The sequence below is a fragment of the Notolepis coatsorum genome, assembly GCF_963971535.1.
Source record: "Notolepis coatsorum genome assembly, chromosome: 17".
In the NCBI taxonomy this organism is placed as follows: domain Eukaryota; kingdom Metazoa; phylum Chordata; class Actinopteri; order Aulopiformes; family Paralepididae; genus Notolepis; species Notolepis coatsorum.
In genome coordinates this window covers 105,412,859-105,432,688 of record NC_140181.1, presented here as the reverse complement: position 1 = coordinate 105,432,688, position 19,830 = coordinate 105,412,859, and the positions used below count along the sequence as shown (strand labels likewise).

The following is a 19,830-nucleotide window of genomic DNA, read 5'->3' as shown; positions in this document are numbered from 1 at the left end:
TACTTTAAGTTGCAGGCAAGAAAGACAAGTCTGTCCACTGTCTCTGGTTTTAAAACTGCCCTGTTGCAGGTAAAAAAAAAAAAACGATTTTTCGATTTTTTTTTTATTTCGATATTCGATATCGATTATTAAAATATATCGCGATATTTATCGTTATCGTTATATCGCCCAGCCCTACTTGTAGTTATATTATCTGCGAGACATCGCCACCACGCAACAAGTCAAAATGCTCGCTATCTGCAAACAGCTCCACTGTCTGTGTGTATACTGAGTAGCCTCCAGCTCCAGCAAGGATTCTCCGGTGCTGCAGCTGGACCCTATACTCTACATTCAGCATGCAAGGATTCTCCGGCGCTGCAGCTGGGCCTATGGGTATAACATTACTGTGCTTTGGTCATATCACATTCAGCATGCCCTCAGCTAGAATACGCATTGAATCAATGTTATAAGACATTGATATCAGGAGCTATCTGTAGCTACTGCTAGCCCGCTAGATAACGTTACGACAACGCCTCAGTGAACTATTTAGTTTACTGGGACATATAGAGCTAACGTGAGCTAGCTAACGAGTGAACGGAGGTATTATGCACTCGAGTCGACTATTGCTGGAGCATTTGTTGATATCAGCAGCTATCAGTAGCTAGCCAGCTAGATACCGTTAGACAATGCCTCGTCATGTATTAAACTAAAAGTGAATAGTTGACTGGGTCATTGTTTAAACAGTAACGTTAGCTCACGTAGGTCCGCTCTAGACTCGAGCAGACTGCCTCTGTGTTGATACGAGCAGAAGCCAATAGTATCCAGCTGCAGGACTGGGCGGATATGACTCGTTGCCACGGGTTTTTTCAAAATAAGAGTATCATATGAACCGAACGTTTCTAACTGCCGGAGCCAAGATATTATGACTGGAGCTGCGCTTGGGGCGGAAATGAGACCCGCACAGGATTTTCAAAATAATAGTATCGATATGAACTACACGCCAGGTGGCGGACAGACCGTTCAGTGGCACTCGCCAAACCTAAAATATGGTTGCCAATGGCGGGTGGCGGGCTTTAGGCCATGGTTAGACTAGTGTATTTGTGGCGTTTTTTTATACGTTTTTGAATACGTTTCATGTCCCTATTACACAGAAATGCGTTTTTTGGCGTTTTTTTGTGGATACGGCTGACACGCTAAATTGTGTTTGCGTTTTGGAGAAACGCTAAAATACGCGCCGACAACAGCCGTGTAGTCAGCACGGAGCCGTTGTTGCGAAAACGCCCATGCGCAGTAGATACCATCTGCGTGCCCTTCCGGTGACACTGTCCCAAACCAAATAGCTGCAGCTACTATGTGTTGTCAAGTTATTGTTATAAGGACCCCAGTCCAAGCTACAACAGTCTGCATTCCCTTAACAATTGTTTGTATTGAGCCGTATTGTATTGTACCCATATGCAATATGTTAAATAAAGTTTACATCCATTCATTCTGCTAGCATTACCGATTGGCACTGCCACTGGATAACATGAGCTAGTGTTAGCCATCAAACCCTGTTAGCTCAAAGCTCCTCTTTCAACTTAACTAGCATTACCGATTGCATGAGCAGCTGGCTAACGTGAGCTATCAGGATTCAGACCCTGTTAGCTCAGAGCTCCTCTTTCAACTTAACAAGCATTAAACAAAATGGCCCAGTCATCTATTCACCTTTGTTTAATACACACAGCGTTGTCTCTAATGTTATCTAACTACTGATAGCTCGCGATGTCATCAGTTTGGTGCTGGCTAAGTAGCGTGAGCTAACGTTAGCTTCTAGCCACAATGCTATATTGTTATAATGGCATACTCCATTGACGTTAGCATGCAGCTAACAATGCTACCGATCTTTTTTTAGACTAAACTATCCGCTCTTCGTGGTCACTTGTGTTGATGTTAGTTTTGTTTCATCAACAAATGACAGGCAGAACACACAGTGAATGTATCCGTTTTGTTTATTGCACTTTTATTAGGCTTTGCTGAAAAAGAATTGCTGCATTGGGTAACTAGGCAAAAGATGGTGGCCGCCTTGTTGACATTTGCTTTGCAGGCACATTCAAGTTCTGATTGGTTGAAATTGCCTTCATGTTTGCCACCTACTGCCACCTACTGCTTTGGCAGTGTACTACATCAGTGTGCTCGGGTGACAAAAACGAAAAAAAAACGAAGTGTGACTCGAGGCGCACGACGTCGCGGCGAAACGCATATGACAACAATACGAAGATGAAACGAAAGGTGTAACCGCACCCTTAATTTCGGGCCCTGGCTGGAATGCTTTGGCAGTCCTTGTTAATTCACCTCGAATGCAAAGTATTTCCTGCTGTTCTCTTTTGTCAATCAAAACCAGTTGCGGAAGGCTCTGCAAACCGCATTTGCCGTCTTTAGTAAGCGATCAATTATGACAACAAGAGTCAGAGAGTGACAAGACCCACTAACTTAACTATAATGCAAGTAGAGATGGTGAGATGAGTCGAGAACTTGTGTGAAGGAGGCAGGGCTCCTCCATGTGGACAGCTCTGTGTCTGTGTGTGTCTGTGTGTCTCTGTCTGTCCAGCCTTTGTGTTGCTCTCAGTGTGTCTGTCTGTCTGTCTGTCTGTCTGTCTGTCTGTCTGTCTGTCTGTCTGTCTGTCTGTCTGTCTGTCTGTCTGTCTGTCTGTCTGTCTGTCTGTCTGTCTGTCTGTCTGTCTGTCTGTCTGTCTGTCTGTCTGTCTGTCTGTCTGTCTGTCTGTCCGTCCGTCCGTCCGTCCGTCCGTCCGTCCCAGCCTTTGTGTTGCTCTCAGAGCAAAGAAAGAGCAGGCAAGAAAGCACACACTGCCCTGCTGTCACTCACACTGCCCTGCTGTCACTCGCACTGCCCTGCTGTCACTCACACTGCCCTGCTGTCACTCACACTGCCCTGCTGTCACTCACACTGCACTCACACTGCCCTGCTGTCACTCACACTGCCCTGTGTCACTCACACTGCCCTGCTACCAGGTCCCAGTAAAAACAAGGAAAGATATATTTTTAAGACAAAACGATGGGGAGCTCCAGTAGCTCACCACGTACCTCGAGCGCTATTTCGGCGCCGGGGACAACCGTGCTCGTCACGGATCTGGGGTTTAGCGAGTTCGAATCTCGGACTGCAGCCGTGCCTTTCCCAGAGTGTCTTCCCCCCCATCTGAACCCTTTCAGCCTGTTTCTGTCGGTCATCCTTGACCAGAATAAATGCGATAAACGTATAAAAGAGCCAGGGGAATGGCCAAAGTTAAAAAAAAAAAAAAAAAAAACGATGAAATTAAACGACCCCTAAGTATGTGACAGGCTCTCCTTTCCCTCTGCCTCTCCCTCTCTCTCTCCCCCCCTCTCTCTCTCCCTCTCCCTCCTCCCGCTCTCCCTCCTCCCTCTCTCTCCCTCCCCCCCTCCCTCTCTCTCCCTCCCCCTCTCTCCCTCCTCCCCCTCTCTCCCTCCTCCCTATCTCTCCCTCCCTCTCTCTCCCTCCACCCTCTCTCCCCCTCTCTCTCTCCCCCCTCCCCATCTCTCTCCCTCCACCCTCTCTCTCCCTCCCTCTCTCTCCCTCCTCCCCCTCTCTCTCCCTCCACCCTCTCTCTCCCTCCCTCTCTCTCCCTCCACCCTCTCCCCCTCCCCCTCTCTCTCCCTCCTCCCTCTCTCTCCCTCCCCCCCTCTCTCTCCCTCCTCCCTCCCCCTCTCTCTCCCTCCTCCCTCTCTCTCTCCCTACTCCCCCTCTCTCCCCCTCCACCCTTTCTCCCTCTCTCTCTCCCTCCTCCCCCTCTCTCTCCCTCCACCCTCTCTCCCCCTCCCCCTCTCTCTCTCTCTCTCCCTCCCTCCCTCCCAGACGGACCCCAGCGCCCTGATCGACGAGGACGCCGTCTGCTGCATCTGTAACGACGGCGAGTGTCAGAACAGCAACGTGATCCTGTTCTGTGACATGTGCAACCTGGCGGTGCACCAGGAGTGCTACGGCGTGCCCTACATCCCCGAGGGCCAGTGGCTCTGCCGGCGCTGCCTCCAGTCGCCCAGCCGCGCCGTGGACTGTGCCCTCTGCCCCAACAAGGGGGGGGCCTTCAAGCAGACGGATGACGCCCGCTGGGCACACGTGGTGTGCGCCCTCTGGATCCCAGAGGTGAGAGAGCGCTCCCGACCACACGCACCTTTCCTTAACCCGTCGGTAGTGTGATAGTAAAGGGTTAACCTTCTGTCGTGTGGCAGTGAAAGGGTTAACCGGCTGTTGTGTGGCAGTGAAAGGGTTAACCGTTTGGTAGTGTGATAGTAAAGGGTTAACCTTCTGTCGTGTGGCAGTGAAAGGGTTAACCTGATGTCGTGTGGCAGTGAAAGGGTTAACCTTGTGTGTATTGTCGCAGTGAAAGGGTTAACCGTTTGGTAGTAGTAGTAGTAGTTTATTGTCACGAATAAAGTACAGGTACATTACAGTGAGATGCTTGGTTCATACACATACAGCTCATTATAGTAATATTCCGCAATTATTACAGTTGATAGTAATAATGTCACACATAAATTTCACACCGACATGCGCATTTGATGATACATGCAGGACTAAGTCTTGAGACAACGTATGTGTATCACCGCTGCAATTTCCACGGCGTGGAACAATAGTGCGGCAGTGAAAGGGTTAACCTTATGTAGTGTGGTTGTGAAAGGGTTAACCCTTTGTCGTGTGGCAGTGGAAGGGTTAACCTTCTGTATTGTCACAGTGAGATTGTTAACCCTTTGGTAGTGTGGCAGTGAAAGGGTTAAAGCCACATGATGGAGGTTTACCCGGTTTCATTAGATTAGATTTGATTCAAATGTATTGTCATCATACAGCACAAGTACAGTACAATCTTTTTTATTTTGGCATCCAACCAGAGTGCAAATGTAACAGTAAAGTGCAATAGTAATATACAATGTGATTAAGGTATAAGTGATACAGGTATAAATTAGGCTTGGGCGGTATCCTTTTTTTCACACCGGCAAACCTTTATGTTATAATACCCCGGTGCACGGTATTTGACGGTATGACTTTCATTTTAATCAGCGGGGGGGGGGGGTTACGTGTTACCAAGTAAACAAATCATCGTCAGCTCTCAGAATGGTAGTCCCGCACCGGTAGAAGCCTGCACCGTTTTAGCGTTAGCATCTAGCCTATAGCCATGGCAGACTATTTGATTCCTTAAGGGCTAGAAATTGCCTGGGTTTTGGTGATATGCTCCCGAAATGCTCCCGTTGTTTGGCTACTTCTATGTACAGTGAAAACTACTCGAATGCTTTATAACCTAGTCATTGATTTAGTTCAGGGTAATCTAAGATTAGCCGCAGAGCTAACGCTACTTAACGTGAGCTAACGCTAGTTATTCAAGCTCAGTATCTCACAGAGAGAGACAAACAGCTGACAGCGGATAGTACAGGACGGTACAAATACAATAAAAAGGCGGGTGGGGGCTGTTGTGTAAACCTTGTACTCTTTAGTTCACATATAATAAGAGACAGATTATTTGCTTGCTCCAGAGTTGCTCCACAACAACACTGCTCTCGTCACAACGCTTTACGGTATTTTCACAGCACTGTCGCAACATTACCGTAAAACGTGAACACCGTTGTGACCCACTCGCTCCACTAGAGCGGTCTCGCCCTCTGCTGGCGCGTGTGTGCACTACACTCAGTGTGTGCACTACACTCAAAACTCCGTTTCACTGTTATAGAAACTGAAGCGCATCTGTGATTTTGACAGTGACGGACGGTATTTAAAATCAATACCGTCGGTATTTCTAAATACCCTGGTATACCTTAATACCGTCATACCGCCCAAGCCTAGTATAAATAGTATGGTAGTAGGGGTGGGAATCGCCAGAGACCTCACGATACGATACTATCGCGATACTTGCGTCACGATACGATAGTATCACAATACTAAATATATCGCGATACGCTGAGTATTGCGAGAAATATATATAAAAAAATTTTATTACCTTTTTTCAACTGCAAAGTAAAACTGTCAACATGTTTTATCTAATAAAATAAAGTTCAGTCTGTTCATCTCACTTCAATCATTTTTATTGCAGAACATGGTATTTTCTCAAGCAGACAGATGTAAACACTGTAATCTGTGTTGCATGTACCTGACAAACTGAACTGTTTGTATTACAGTCATATTCCAACTTAACTGAATGCACATGTGTGTGTGTGGACTACTGTACTATTACAGGTATTGAAATGAACAATGCAACTTCCTTATACAAATAAATAAATAAAAATCTTTTTTTTAATGAATAATTAAATATCGACACTTGGCGTCCCTGTATCGATACAGTATCGCCACGCAAAGTATCGCGATACTACTACGTATCGATTCCCCCCCCCCCCCCACCCCTATATGGTAGTAAGTCATACTAGCCGGCAGTGTAACTAGTAAGAGTAGGTAAGGGATATGTACAGATATAGTATCTACAGATATGTCAAAAGGATTATATGCAGGTATGTACAGACAGATGTGGATATATATACTGTGACGAGCCTGGTGGGGTTCAGGCTCCACACGGTTCAAAACAAACAAATTCAATTGTCCACACAAGCACAATTTCAATAAATAAAAGATATTTATTGAATAGAAGCACAACAGTCCGATGGGCAATTAGAGTAGTCGGATAACTGTCCAGGGTCAAAACACGTATCAGGCTCTCGTACAAAAAGGGAATGTTCAATAATACTCAGGGTTTGTCTTCCGGTCCAGGGTCAGTTTCACAAGGGTTTCTCAGCCAGTCTAGGGTCCAGTACCACGAACACCTTCTCGCTTTCTCCTCTCCTTTTAACTACCTCTCACCTCACAAACTCTGTATATCACTCTCTCTCTCTGCTCTCTGCTCCTTCCTCACCTCCACTCAACTCTACTCTTACTGACATAAGAAACCAATTCAATACCAGTGTCTCTGCTGTGGTAGACAGACGCTTAGTCTGTCTTGAATAGCGTTCCAGTCATAAGCTGCTGCAAAGTGAAAGGAGTTTCGACTAGTGATGCAATATATATTGGCCACCGATATAATATCGGCCGATATGGCAGTTTTTTTACACATCGGTATCGGTCCAATACAGGGTTTCCGTTAGAAAAAATTGTTGCCGGTCTCAGGGTCCGGTAGATTTAAATCTACCGGTCAAATAAGAGAAATTCCGCTGAAATTCAGCTGTATTCAGGCTCTATCTTGGGACCGCTCAACAGCGCCCCCCACCCAACAGCTGAATTGCCAATGGCTGAATTGGAGTACTGCACTCTGCCGGTACAGATGGGTGGGTTATGGTGGATTCTGCAGCTCTGCAGCTGCATGCAGTCGCAAATCTAGCAGCAAGTTCCCGCTGACACAGCGGTGTCATTATTATACCTGCTTGGTGAAGCAACGATGAAACAAATGTAATGATTGTTTCGTTCATCGCATAGGCTATTTAATTTTAGCCTATTTTAATACAATTCAAATAATCAAATTGTGCTTAGAGGGAATTATTTTCACCGGACATTAAGACCGGAGAGATTAAATATGTCGGACTTCAACAGATTTTGCCGGTCAAATACCGGTAATTACCGGCTAACGGAAACGCTGGTCCAATATCAAGATAGGGCCGATATGTGCCGATATTAAAAAAGAATATATATATATTTTTTGTACATGTTTTGGCCTTAAATTGTTTAAAAATATCAGTCATTTCTGAAAATAAGTTACAAAAAGAAAAAGAAAAGTGTTTGGGAAAATAGCTCTTTATTTGATTATCATAAAAAAGTGTTTTCTATACAGAGATATTGACATCGGTAAATATCGGTATCGGCCAGAACTAAATAATAATATCGGTTATCGGTATCGGCCACAATTTTCACATCGGTGCATCACTAGTTTCGACCGAAGGTGGTCTTCGATCTTGGGATGTTTAGTTTGATGAGCTCGCTTGATCTTGTGCTATGAGAAGGTTGGAGCAGGGAGGAAAGATAAGGTGGGGTCTTACTCTTGCCCAGGATTGTCTTGTAAATGGAGTGGAACCAATGTTGGCGTCGGCGGGTGTGGAGGGAGGGCCAGTCAACCAGTTTGTAAAGGTCACAGACAGTGATGTGTATTAAAGGGTGCATTGGTGGCAAAGCGGATGGCAGAATGGTGAAGAGTGTCCAGTTTGTGTAGAGCCGTCTTTGAAGCCATTTTATAGATGACATCACCATAGTCCAGGATGGGCAGGACAGTCATCTTTACAAGGGTGAGTTTTGCGAAGCGTGTGAAGGAAGCTTTGTTACGGAAGAGAAATGCCAGTCTGGCTTTCACTTTAGACTGAAGACTGTTAATGTGAACGGAGAAAGAAAGGGAAGAGTCCAGCCAAAGCCCTAGATATTTGTAGGACTTGACAAACTTCAGTTCGGTGTCGTCAGTGCAAAGGATCTTGGGGGGGTTGGGATTTGTATTTTTGCGATAGAATAAGATGCATTTGGTCTTTTTAGTGTTAAGCCGAAGGTGGAGGTTATGAAAGGACTGTTCAATGGAAGTGAGACTGTCTTGAAGAGTGGCGGCCACGGAATGGAGAGAAGGGCCAGAAGCAGGGTTAGAAATTAACGGGGGCTTGGGGCAAAATGCCCTCGAAAATTGACCAAATACCCTCGAAAATCAGTTAAGGGGGGCAAAAAAAGCCCCAGACAGTTTACTAATTATATATATAATTATATATATGCTCTACAGTGCGAGCATTTCCCTCATATTTGCCCCTAATAATATGTGTGTGTGCAAACCGGAAAAATCATTTACTTGCAGTGTGCGAGACAGACGAGTGATTGTGAAGATTACAAAACAGCTCCGCTGTTAATAGTTCAGATTGAAACTGGACTGAAATTCAGTTTTTGGGTGGAATGTTTGTTCCAAGGAGGAGGGAGGCAGGGCCCGCTGCGTGTTACAGGAACACAGACAGAGCGCTCTGCTCTCATCAAGCATTACACTGCTATCTTAACGTTAGCAAGCTAAGCATCTGCATAGCGCGACCTGTGTAACGATAAGTAACTTGTGTTCCGCGGGGAAAGACCGTTCCATTTGTAACAAAACTCCAAAGATTAACATCCAAATCCGATCCCGATGCGCATTTCCTTCATTCCACAGCGCTGAGCGCGCAACGTATTTCATTGATCGATCTGGCCAGAGCCTATACTCACAAACGTTGCGTGTGTGGGGTTTTTCATCAATTTGAAACAAGCCTCTTGACTGTTGGAATTAGGGATGTTAAAAATAAAATATCTAATAATATTATTCAATATTAGACATTCATTGATCCAGAGGCAACCGGTTATTCATCTGCTATTTGTAGATATATCAAGACAACACAACTTGCCCTCGGGGACAATAATATTTAATCTATTTAGATAGAGTATGTATGTATTATTTACAGATAATTGAAGGTACCTCAAAACATGAAACCAAGCCATGATGTGTGTGTGTGTGTGTGTGTGTTACTTGAACAATTGTCACTGTGCTCCTAAATTTCTGTGTGCTCCTAAATTTGTATTTAGATTTTATGAGCACATGTGCTCCTTGGGAAAAAGGTTAGCGTAGAGCCCTATATATGGAGACATTAACATTACGTTATCAAACATAGGGACGAAGACTGTAAAAAAAAGTGTCAACAATGTTTTATAATCTTTATGTTAATTTTCATTATAAAAATGTTGTGCCCCCGAAATAAAAAAAAAAGAAAGCCCCCGAAAATCAATTAAGGGGGGCAAAAAAAGCCCTTGAAATTTTTTTTTAATTTCTAACCCTGGTCAGAAGCATACAGGATGGTGTCATCAGCATAAAGGTTGATCCGAGAGCTGCCTGCAGCCTTCGCCACATCATTAATATAAATGGAGAACAGGGTAGGACCTAAGATTGAGCCCTGGGGCACCCCTTTAGTGATGGCAAGTGGCTCAGACAAGATATTTTGTCTTGACCTGACCTGATTTGGTTGGATCCGGTTAGTAAGGTAGCTGGCAAACCAGTTGCAGCATTGTCAGACTTATATTGAAAAAAATTTAGTTAACAAAACATTTTTGAATAATTCCTAATTAATATTTGCCAAAACTGTAGGTTACCCTGTATAGTTTCTCTAGCCATTTTATATACATACAACTACATACCTACATATGCACATATATCCATACATACACATGCATACTGCCAGTTATCAAACCCCTTCATCTCTCTACCTCTGGAAAACCATTTGACTGTATTTTATTTTAAACAGTTTTGACATTGCTAACCCTAACCCTAACCCTAACCCTAACCCTAACCCTAACCACAATCAGACCGTTCCATAATTTTACTCCGCAAATTGAGATACAAAGACTTTTCATGGTCGTTCGAAAACTGTATCTTTTAAAATGAAATGTCCCCTTAAATTGTAACCCCCATCTTGCACGTTAAACAATCTTTGAATATTTACTGGGAGTTTATTATTTTTTGATACATTACAATTAGGGATGTCCGATATTATCGGCCGACCGATATTATCGGCCGATATCGGCAGTAAAATGTGATATCGGAAAATATCGGTATCGGTTTAAAAACAAACAAAAAACAATAACAATATTTGTTATATATATCCAGTGAAATTATTAGTTACCTGAAATGATTCAGTTTTTTGGACGGGGAAACCCTGCATATATCGGTATCGGTTGATATCGGTTGATATCGGTATCGGAAATTAAGAGTTGGACAATATCGGAATATCGGTATCGGTAAAAAAGCCAACATCGAGCATCCCTAATTACAATTGGTACAATATCAGTACATTTGTATAATTTTGACTAAGAATAGTGAATGAGTATGTTCCCTATATCTCTTCGGGTGAAAAAGTAATGGTTCAGATTGGTACTCTGTATTTAGTATTGGCAGTGAAAAGGTGATATCAGTGAATTCCCACTGTTCTGCTACAGGCTTTGATTGTGCACATCTTTATTGCTATGCTGTTCTTTAAAATCGTTTTTAAATTAAAGCCACTAGAGGCTATAATGAATCTGTAAAGGCAATCATACGAACCACAGTTGCCTTGAGGCTCCAGGTAATGCGTTGTTCCGACACGCTCCGAATTGCAATCCAAAAAGAAAAGATGACGCTGGTCCAATGTACTTTCAAAACAAACAGGGTTTGAATGAATGAATGAATGAATGAATGAATGAGAACTTTATTTAACAGATTGCAGAATGGGTACAATACAGTACGGCTCAATACATACAATTGTTAAGGGGATGCAGACCTGAGAAAGACGTTTGTCTTGTTTCCATCAGGGTCCCCCATTTTCAATTCATATAGGTTTATTGGGAAGCGAGTCACAACAGCCCCAATAGCTGCCTACCACTATAAAACAAACAAAAAGGGTTATGTACATGAACTTAAACTGTCAATCAAATGCGAATTGAGTGCGAATTGAGTGCGGTCAAAAACTATATGGTACCGCTCCACCTGGGCCTGCATGAACTCTAAATGACCTGCCATGTTATAGGAGTGGTTAGGGGGAACGTGGGAAAAAAGGGGAGTTGACCAGGTAAGTCTCCATCTTGGAATTCATTGACAAATATTAATAAACACAAAGCACGAATACCATAATAAAATATATTTCTAAGGGGGCAATAAAGATACAATTTATCATCATAGGATTTGGCTCCTACAGAATCATATAACATATATCATTGTCAGATCGGTTGTGATACCTTGGTATAATTAATTAGAGTGTGGTGGTGGAGGTGTGAACACAAGTCCACAGATCCGACCTGGTGGCACACAATATCCATACAAAATAGAGGCAATTGTTTTTTATCCGTCTCATCATCTTTCTCCGGTAATACCGCCAAAGGTACATTGAATTCACACTGATATACTGATGTTGAAAACTCTGCTTAGCTGTACAGTATCTCCTCTCCCCGCCCGTCCCTAGAAGTCCTGTTGAACTGAATTGTTGTCTCTTTCTCTCTCTCTCTCGTCCTCACTGCCCCCCCTTTCCTTTTCTCTTTCTCTCTCGTTCTCTCTTTCTTTCTTTCTCTCATTCTTTCTCTCTCTCTCTCTCTTGTCCTCACTGCCCCTCTCCCCCTCCCTCTCTCTCTCTCTCCCACTTCTCCCTCCCTCCAGGTGTGCTTTGCCAACACGGTCTTCCTGGAGCCCATCGACAGCATCGAACACATCCCCCCGGCGCGCTGGAAGCTCACCTGTTACATCTGCAAGCAGCGCGGCTCTGGCGCCTGCATCCAGTGCCACAAGGCCAACTGCTACACCGCCTTCCACGTCACCTGCGCCCAGCAGGCCGGCCTCTACATGAAGATGGAGCCCGTCCGGGAGACGGGCGCCAACGGCACCTCCTTCAGCGTCCGCAAGACGGCCTACTGCGACATCCACACGCCCCCCGGCTCGGCGCGGCCCCTGGGAGGCGGCGGCGGGGCCAGCATGGGCTCCTCCCACAGCGAGGGGGAGCTGGAGGAGGACGACGAGCCCAGTATCGGCCACGACGACGACTCCAAGGGCTGGAGCTCCGAGCGCGCCAAGAGGGCCAAGGCCAAGTCCAGGCTGAAGATGAAGAGGGCGAGGAAGATCCTGGCTGAGAAGAGAGCTGCTGCCCCAGTGGTGTCGGTGCCGTGCATACCCCCACACAGGTAGACCCCCACACAGGTAGACCCCCACACAGGTAGACCTCCACACAGGTAGACCCCCACACAGGTAGACCCCCACACAGGTAGACCCCCACACAGGTAGACCCCCACACAGGTAGACCCCCACACAGGTAGACCCCCACACAGGTAGACCCCCACACAGGTAGCCCTCCACTACCCTGTAGACCCCCACACAGGTAGCCCTCCACTACCCTGTAGACCCCCACACAGGTAGACCTCCACACAGGTAGCCCTCCACTACCCTGTAGACCCCCACACAGGTAGACCTCCACTACCCTGTAGACCCCCACACAGGTAGACCTCCACTACCCTGTAGACCCCCACACAGGTAGACCTCCACACAGGTAGCCCTCCACTACCCTGTAGACCCCCACACAGGTAGACCTCCACTACCCTGTAGACCCCCACACAGGTAGACCTCCACACAGGTAGACCCCCACACAGGTAGACCTCCACACAGGTAGCCCTCCACTACCCTGTAGACCCCCACACAGGTAGCCCTCCACTACCCTGTAGACCCCCACACAGGTAGACCTCCACACAGGTAGACCCCCACACAGGTAGCCCTCCACTACCCTGTAGACCCCCACACAGGTAGACCCCCACACAGGTAGACCCCCACACAGGTAGACCCCCACACAGGTAGACCCCCACACAGGTAGCCCTCCACTACCCTGTAGACCCCCACACAGGTAGACCCCCACACAGGTAGACCCCCACACAGGTGATAATAATGATAATAATACACTTTATCTGTATAGCACCTTTCATACAGAAACTGCAGCTCAAAGTGCTTCACAACAGAAGAAAGACATAAGGCATAAAATTAGCACAAAGTGCAGCCATATAAAATCACAGTTTTTCACATTAGGATCTAACATCCCAACAGGCCACCTAGTTTATGGTTTGATTCAGTTTTAAATAGACAATAATAAAAAAGAGTAAGATAAAATAGTAAAATAGTGCAATAGTGCAGTGCAATAAAATGGTAGAATAGAATAGATTAAAAAAGATTTTTTTTACAGTGCAATAAAATAGTTCTGGATTACTGTTCAACAGTTCAAAGTCGTCTTTACCTTCTCTGGTAGACCTCCACTACCCTGTAGACCCCCACACAGGTAGCCCTCCACTACCCTGTAGACCCCCACACAGGTAGCCCTCCACTACCCTGTAGACCCCCACACAGGTAGCCCTCCACTACCCTGTAGACCCCCACACAGGTAGCCCTCCACTACCCTGTAGACCCCCACACAGGTAGCCCTCCACTACCCTGTAGACCCCCACACAGGTAGCCCTCCACTACCCTGTAGACCCCCACACAGACAGACCTCCACTACCCTGTAGACCCCCACACAGGTAGCCCTCCACTACCCTGTAGACCCCCACACAGGTAGACCCCCACACAGGTAGCCCTCCACTACCCTGTAGACCCCCACACAGGTAGACCCCCACACAGGTAGACCCCCACACAGGTAGACCTCCACACAGGTAGACCTCCACTACCCTGTAGACCCCCACACAGGTAGACCCCCACACAGGTAGACCTCCACTACCCTGTAGACCCCCACACAGGTAGACCTCCACTACCCTGTAGACCCCCACACAGGTAGACCTCCACTACCCTGTAGACCCCCACACAGGTAGACCTCCACTACCCTGTAGACCCCCACACAGGTAGACCTCCACACAGGTAGACCTCCACTACCCTGTAGACCCCCACACAGGTAGACCTCCACTACCCTGTAGACCCCCACACAGGTAGCCCTCCACTACCCTGTAGACCCCCACACAGGTAGACCTCCACTACCCTGTAGACCCCCACACAGGTAGACCTCCACTACCCTGTAGACCCCCACACAGGTAGCCCTCCACTACCCTGTAGACCCCCACACAGGTAGACCTCCACTACCCTGTAGACCCCCACACAGGTAGACCTCCACTACCCTGTAGACCCCCACACAGGTAGCCCTCCACTACCCTGTAGACCCCCACACAGGTAGCCCTCCACTACCCTGTAGACCCCCACACAGGTAGACCTCCACTACCCTGTAGACCCCCACACAGGTAGACCTCCACTACCCTGTAGACCCCCACACAGGTAGACCTCCACTACCCTGTAGACCCCCACACAGGTAGACCTCCACTACCCTGTAGACCCCCACACAGGTAGACCTCCACTACCCTGTAGACCCCCACACAGGTAGACCTCTTGTCTTTGTGTGAATAACCAGATGAACACCAGTGACCATGTCTCCTTCCCCCTCCAGGCGGAGTAAGATCATGTGACCATGTCTCCTCCCCCCTCCAGGCTGAGTAAGATCATGTCTCCTTCCCCCTCCAGGCTGAGTAAGATCAAGTCTCCTTCCCCCTCCAGGCTGAGTAAGATCATGTCTCCTTCCCCCTCCAGGCTGAGTAAGATCATGTCTCCTTCCCCCTCCAGGCTGAGTAAGATCATGTCTCCTTCCCCCTCCAGGCTGAGTAAGATCATGTGATCATGTCTCCTTCCCCCTCCAGGCTGAGTAAGACCATGTCTCCTTCCCCCTCCAGGCTGAGTAAGACCATGTCTCCTTCCCCCTCCAGGCTGAGTAAGATCATGTCTCCTTCCCCCTCCAGGCTGAGTAAGATCATGTCTCCTTCCCCCTCCAGGCTGAGTAAGATCATGTGATCATGTCTCCTTCCCCCTCCAGGCTGAGTAAGATCATGTGATCATGTCTCCTTCCCCCTCCAGGCTGAGTAAGATCATGTGATCATGTCTCCTTCCCCCTCCAGGCTGAGTAAGATCATGTGATCATGTCTCCTTCCCCCTCCAGGCTGAGTAAGATCATGTCTCCTTCCCCCTCCAGGCTGAGTAAGACCATGTCTCCTTCCCCCTCCAGGCTGAGTAAGATCATGTGACCATGTCTCCTTCCCCCTCCAGGCTGAGTAAGATCATGTGACCATGTCTCCTTCCCCCTCCAGGCTGAGTAAGATCATGTGACCATGTCTCCTTCCCCCTCCAGGCTGAGTAAGATCATGTGACCATGTCTCCTTCCCCCTCCAGGCTGAGTAAGATCATGTGACCATGTCTCCTTCCCCCTCCAGGCTGAGTAAGATCATGTGACCATGTCTCCTTCCCCCTCCAGGCTGAGTAAGATCACCAGCAACCTGACGGTCCCCCGGAAAAGTCAGTTCATGCAGCGGCTGCACAGCTACTGGACCCTGAAGAGGCAGAGCAGGAACGGGGTCCCTCTGCTGCGGAGGCTCCAGACGCACCTGCAGTCGCAGCGCAACATCGACCACGTGCAGCAGCAGCCATCGCTCCCGGCGCCGGCCATGACCACCACCACCACGCCAACCACCACCACGCCGACGCCGATGATGATGACGCCGATGATGATGACGCCGATGATGATGACGCCGATGATGATGACGCCGGTGCCGACGCAGCCGCAGCCGCTCCAGCAGCCGCCACCGCCCCAGCAGCAGCCGCCCCAGCAGCAGCAGCAGCAGCAGCAGCAGCAGCAGCAGCAGCCTCCGCCCCCCCCGGTGACCACCAGCCCACTGGGCTGCCTCACCAACATGGCACGTCTCTTTAACTTTCCTTTACCGTCTCTGATCTTCCTATGAAAACTATGCTCTCGTATGATAATCGTGATTAGTACTACAGGGTAGGGATGGGTTAGAATGTTCGAATAGTCGTGCCAAGTCTCCACATTCGATTTTGATGTCTGAGTCTAAAAATATACATATAATTTCTTTTTGTAATAATATATATATAATTTATTTATTAAAACCGGTTGATAGCAATGCTCTTATTATAGGCTACGATGGTGAATGGTAGGGATGTCCCGATCCAATCACGTGATTTTCAGAAGATCGGGATCTTTTTTTTTTTTTTTCATTTAACAAACATGACCATGTTCACGTCTTAAACTCATACTGAGGCCTTAGTTTTGGTTTTAAATTAAATTAAATATCATTCATTTATTTATTGTCACACAGAGCAGAAGAATTTAGCCAAAACAAACGCATTTCCTTTGATTTAATTATACATCAAATGATTTATGTCAAGGATGAGGGACATCCACTAGTTGCAGAACTTGCAGTCACCTGATTTTTACAGATGATGGCGCCATTGCTCTCATGAAGCAGCAGGTTGGAGGCGGAGTTTTTAGATTACTCCGGTTGCAATGCCTCGCTTGAATGAAGTTAACTTTTCACCTGGATAACGTCAACATTCAGGGTGAATGTAATGTGAGAAATTGGGATGGGAGGGGGGGGGGAATGTAATAATTTTTTTTATCGGATCGGGAAAGATCGGTATCGGTAGATACTCAAAATCACATGATCGGGATCGGATCGGGAGCAAAAAAATTTGATCGCGACATCCCTAGTGAATGGTGTCATTTTGATTTATTGTCGGTCAGCTGAGTCGATCAACGTTCTGAAGGATTATCTGAAGTGCCTATTTATGTGCAATACCCTTTGATTTTAATGATCCATTCTATTAAAAAGAATAATTGAATTAAACTGAAACTGAACATTTTAACTGAATTTAAACTGAAACAAGAAAATAACAATTTTGTTATTCAGTCTTAACTTAAAAACAGTAAACTATTCGAAACAGATTTTGGTCAGTCATGCACACCCCTAGTACAGGGGCGCTGCAGGTAATGACATGTTTGTGTTTCGAGCTCCGACTCAACGGTGCACAATTAAGAAACAATTAATACGAGAATGGTAACAATAAGTAGTAGGATAAAATTGTATCTAAAATGAGGTAAGATAAAATAGACAATTATTTACAGGAAGTGTCTTGCATATAGTGTGTATGTGCATATTAAGGTGCAGTGCATGCGCGTGTGTGTGTGTGTCCAATAACAATAAATAGTAGTAGTAAGATAAAATCAAATAGTAAATTATTTACAGAAAGATTATGTAGCATACAGAAAGTGAATTATGTCATTTGGAGAGTGGTACTGCGCTTTGTTTACATTAGTTTGTTTGGGTTTGATGTTTGAGTGTGTGTACGGGGGACGGGTCACCATCACTGGGGCACACATGGGCCCTCTGAGTCCAGCGGTACCAATTACCCACTCAAATCACACCGGTGTTGTCACGATACCCAAACTTTGACTTCAATACCGATATACCAGCCTAATTATCACGACACCGGTTCTAAAACGATACCATCATGGCTAAAAATCTAAAATATCAGGAAAAGTTATGGAATATAACATTAGAATCACGTCCAATCTTTCGCCGTCGACTAAAGACGCACTTCTTCAACCATTATCTGAATTAAAAAAAAAAAAAAAAAAAAAAAAATCTAACCCTAACTAACCGTACTGTCATGCACTTGTCCTAATAAACTAACCTACACTGTAGCACTCAACACTTTGATGAACATTGTTGCTCAGCTGATAGAGTTGTGCCCTTCCTGATGGCTTGTCGTACAGAACTTGTAAGTCGCTTTGGATAAAAGCGTCAGCTAAATGACTAAATGTAAATGTAAATGTAGATGACAGAACATGGAAGATCTTGACACGCCCACTACGCAAAGCGTGCGCTCTCTCACACACACACACACACACACTGCTCCGGTCACGCATCCACTCGACTCATAGAAAATACAGCATCAGGCTATTATTCTAAAAGTAGTATATTGGACTGTTTTTAACCGCTGGGTATCGCGATACTTTTCTAGTATCGGTGTATCGTGCAACCCTACATCACACACCAAAACAAAATAAATGTAAACAAGAAAAGTGCACCGTTTAGGGCATTACAGATTATTCCAGGGTTCGCACAAGGTCCTTGAAGTGCTTGAAGTGTTAAAAAAAAAATCCTTAAACAGCCCATTTTTTAACAAGGTGCTTAAAAAGTCCTTGAAATTCAAATCAACCATTTGCATTGAACGTTTTGTTCATCCATGATAAAAAAAATTCTGAATCAAGAAATATAATTTATTTTATTTAAAGTGTAACTGATTGTCGGAAATTGGTTTTAAGCCATAAATATTGGATCAGATTTTTCTTCTATAAAAAAAAAACGGCATTTAAAAGTGAATTGTATCCTTTTAACACATTCCCTGCCACGCTTATATCCATCAATGTTTGATCACTGCCACCAGTCTAAGCCTATGGAGATGTTCACCTTCTTTGCAGGGCTATAACTTTTTAAATTGTATTGCTAAATTGACATTACTATGGCCCATTCAACATCGATTATCTATCGTTCAGGATGTAGGAACGTTTTACTTTTTCATTCATATATTCATACGAAAATACCGTCTAGAATATAAATATGTTTTTATCGTTTTCTGCAGTAATTCCTAGAATGTGAGATATAGGCATAAACCGGCTTCTCTGCTGGCTGTGGCTCCAGAGGAGTTGAACAGTTCTGGCTCTGCTAGTTTATTTTCGATCTTTTGGCGCTTTTTTGGTGGACAAACCACCGCACATGTGCACCGTGACTTGTGACTGGAGTCTAGTTCTGCTAGCACACATAGCCTACTGTGTACAGACGGTTTCAAAATGTATTTTAAATTAGAAAGCAAACAAAATAAATGGACAAGAGAAAAAGAAATCTGAATTTGGTCAGTATTGTCATTTGGACAAGCAAAGCCATTACTTTAAGTTGCAGGCAAGAAAGACAATTCTGTCCACTGTCTCTAGTTTTAAAACTGCCCTGTTGCACGTAAAAAAAAAACGTAAAAAAAAAAAAAAAAAAAGATTTTTCGATTTTTTTTAATTTCGATATTCGATATCGATTATTAAAATATATCGCGATATTTATCGTTATCGTTATATCGCCCAGCCCTAAGCTGATGGTGTATTCACTCTGGTACTCTCTTGTACGCTGTGTGTTGGTGGAGCTGCGGGACAGCGAGGAGAAGCCTCACGCCCTGAAGGAGCAGCTGAAGGCCTGGCAGCGGCTCCGGCACGACCTGGAGAGGGCTCGGCTGCTGGTGGAGCTCATCCGCAAGAGGGAGAAGCTCAAGAGAGAGACGGTGAGCGCAGCACCTTTCACTTTTCCTCCATCACTTGACTTCTTTCATTATTGGGTCGAGCTCACGCCTACATTAGCTCTTCAGCACATTCAAGTTCAAGTTTTGTTTTATTTGTCACATAGGGCTGTCAAAATTGGCCTAAAATTACATTAGAATATTCCGTAAAAAAAAAAAAAAAAAG

The 19,830-nt window shown here is 45.6% G+C and overlaps 1 protein-coding gene across 1 annotated transcript in view; it reads left to right on the top strand.

Annotated features, from left to right (window-relative positions):
• The window catches only part of brpf1 (bromodomain and PHD finger containing, 1), a 76,181-nt gene that overhangs the window by 11,499 nt on the left and 44,852 nt on the right, over positions 1-19,830 (top strand). The window contains exons 4-7 of the mRNA XM_084333189.1: positions 3,848-4,135; positions 12,123-12,640; positions 15,781-16,018; positions 19,515-19,649. Coding sequence (XP_084189315.1) covers positions 3,848-4,135; positions 12,123-12,640; positions 15,781-16,018; positions 19,515-19,649 — 1,179 coding nt within the window. The remainder of the gene's footprint in view (positions 1-3,847; positions 4,136-12,122; positions 12,641-15,780; positions 16,019-19,514; positions 19,650-19,830) is intronic.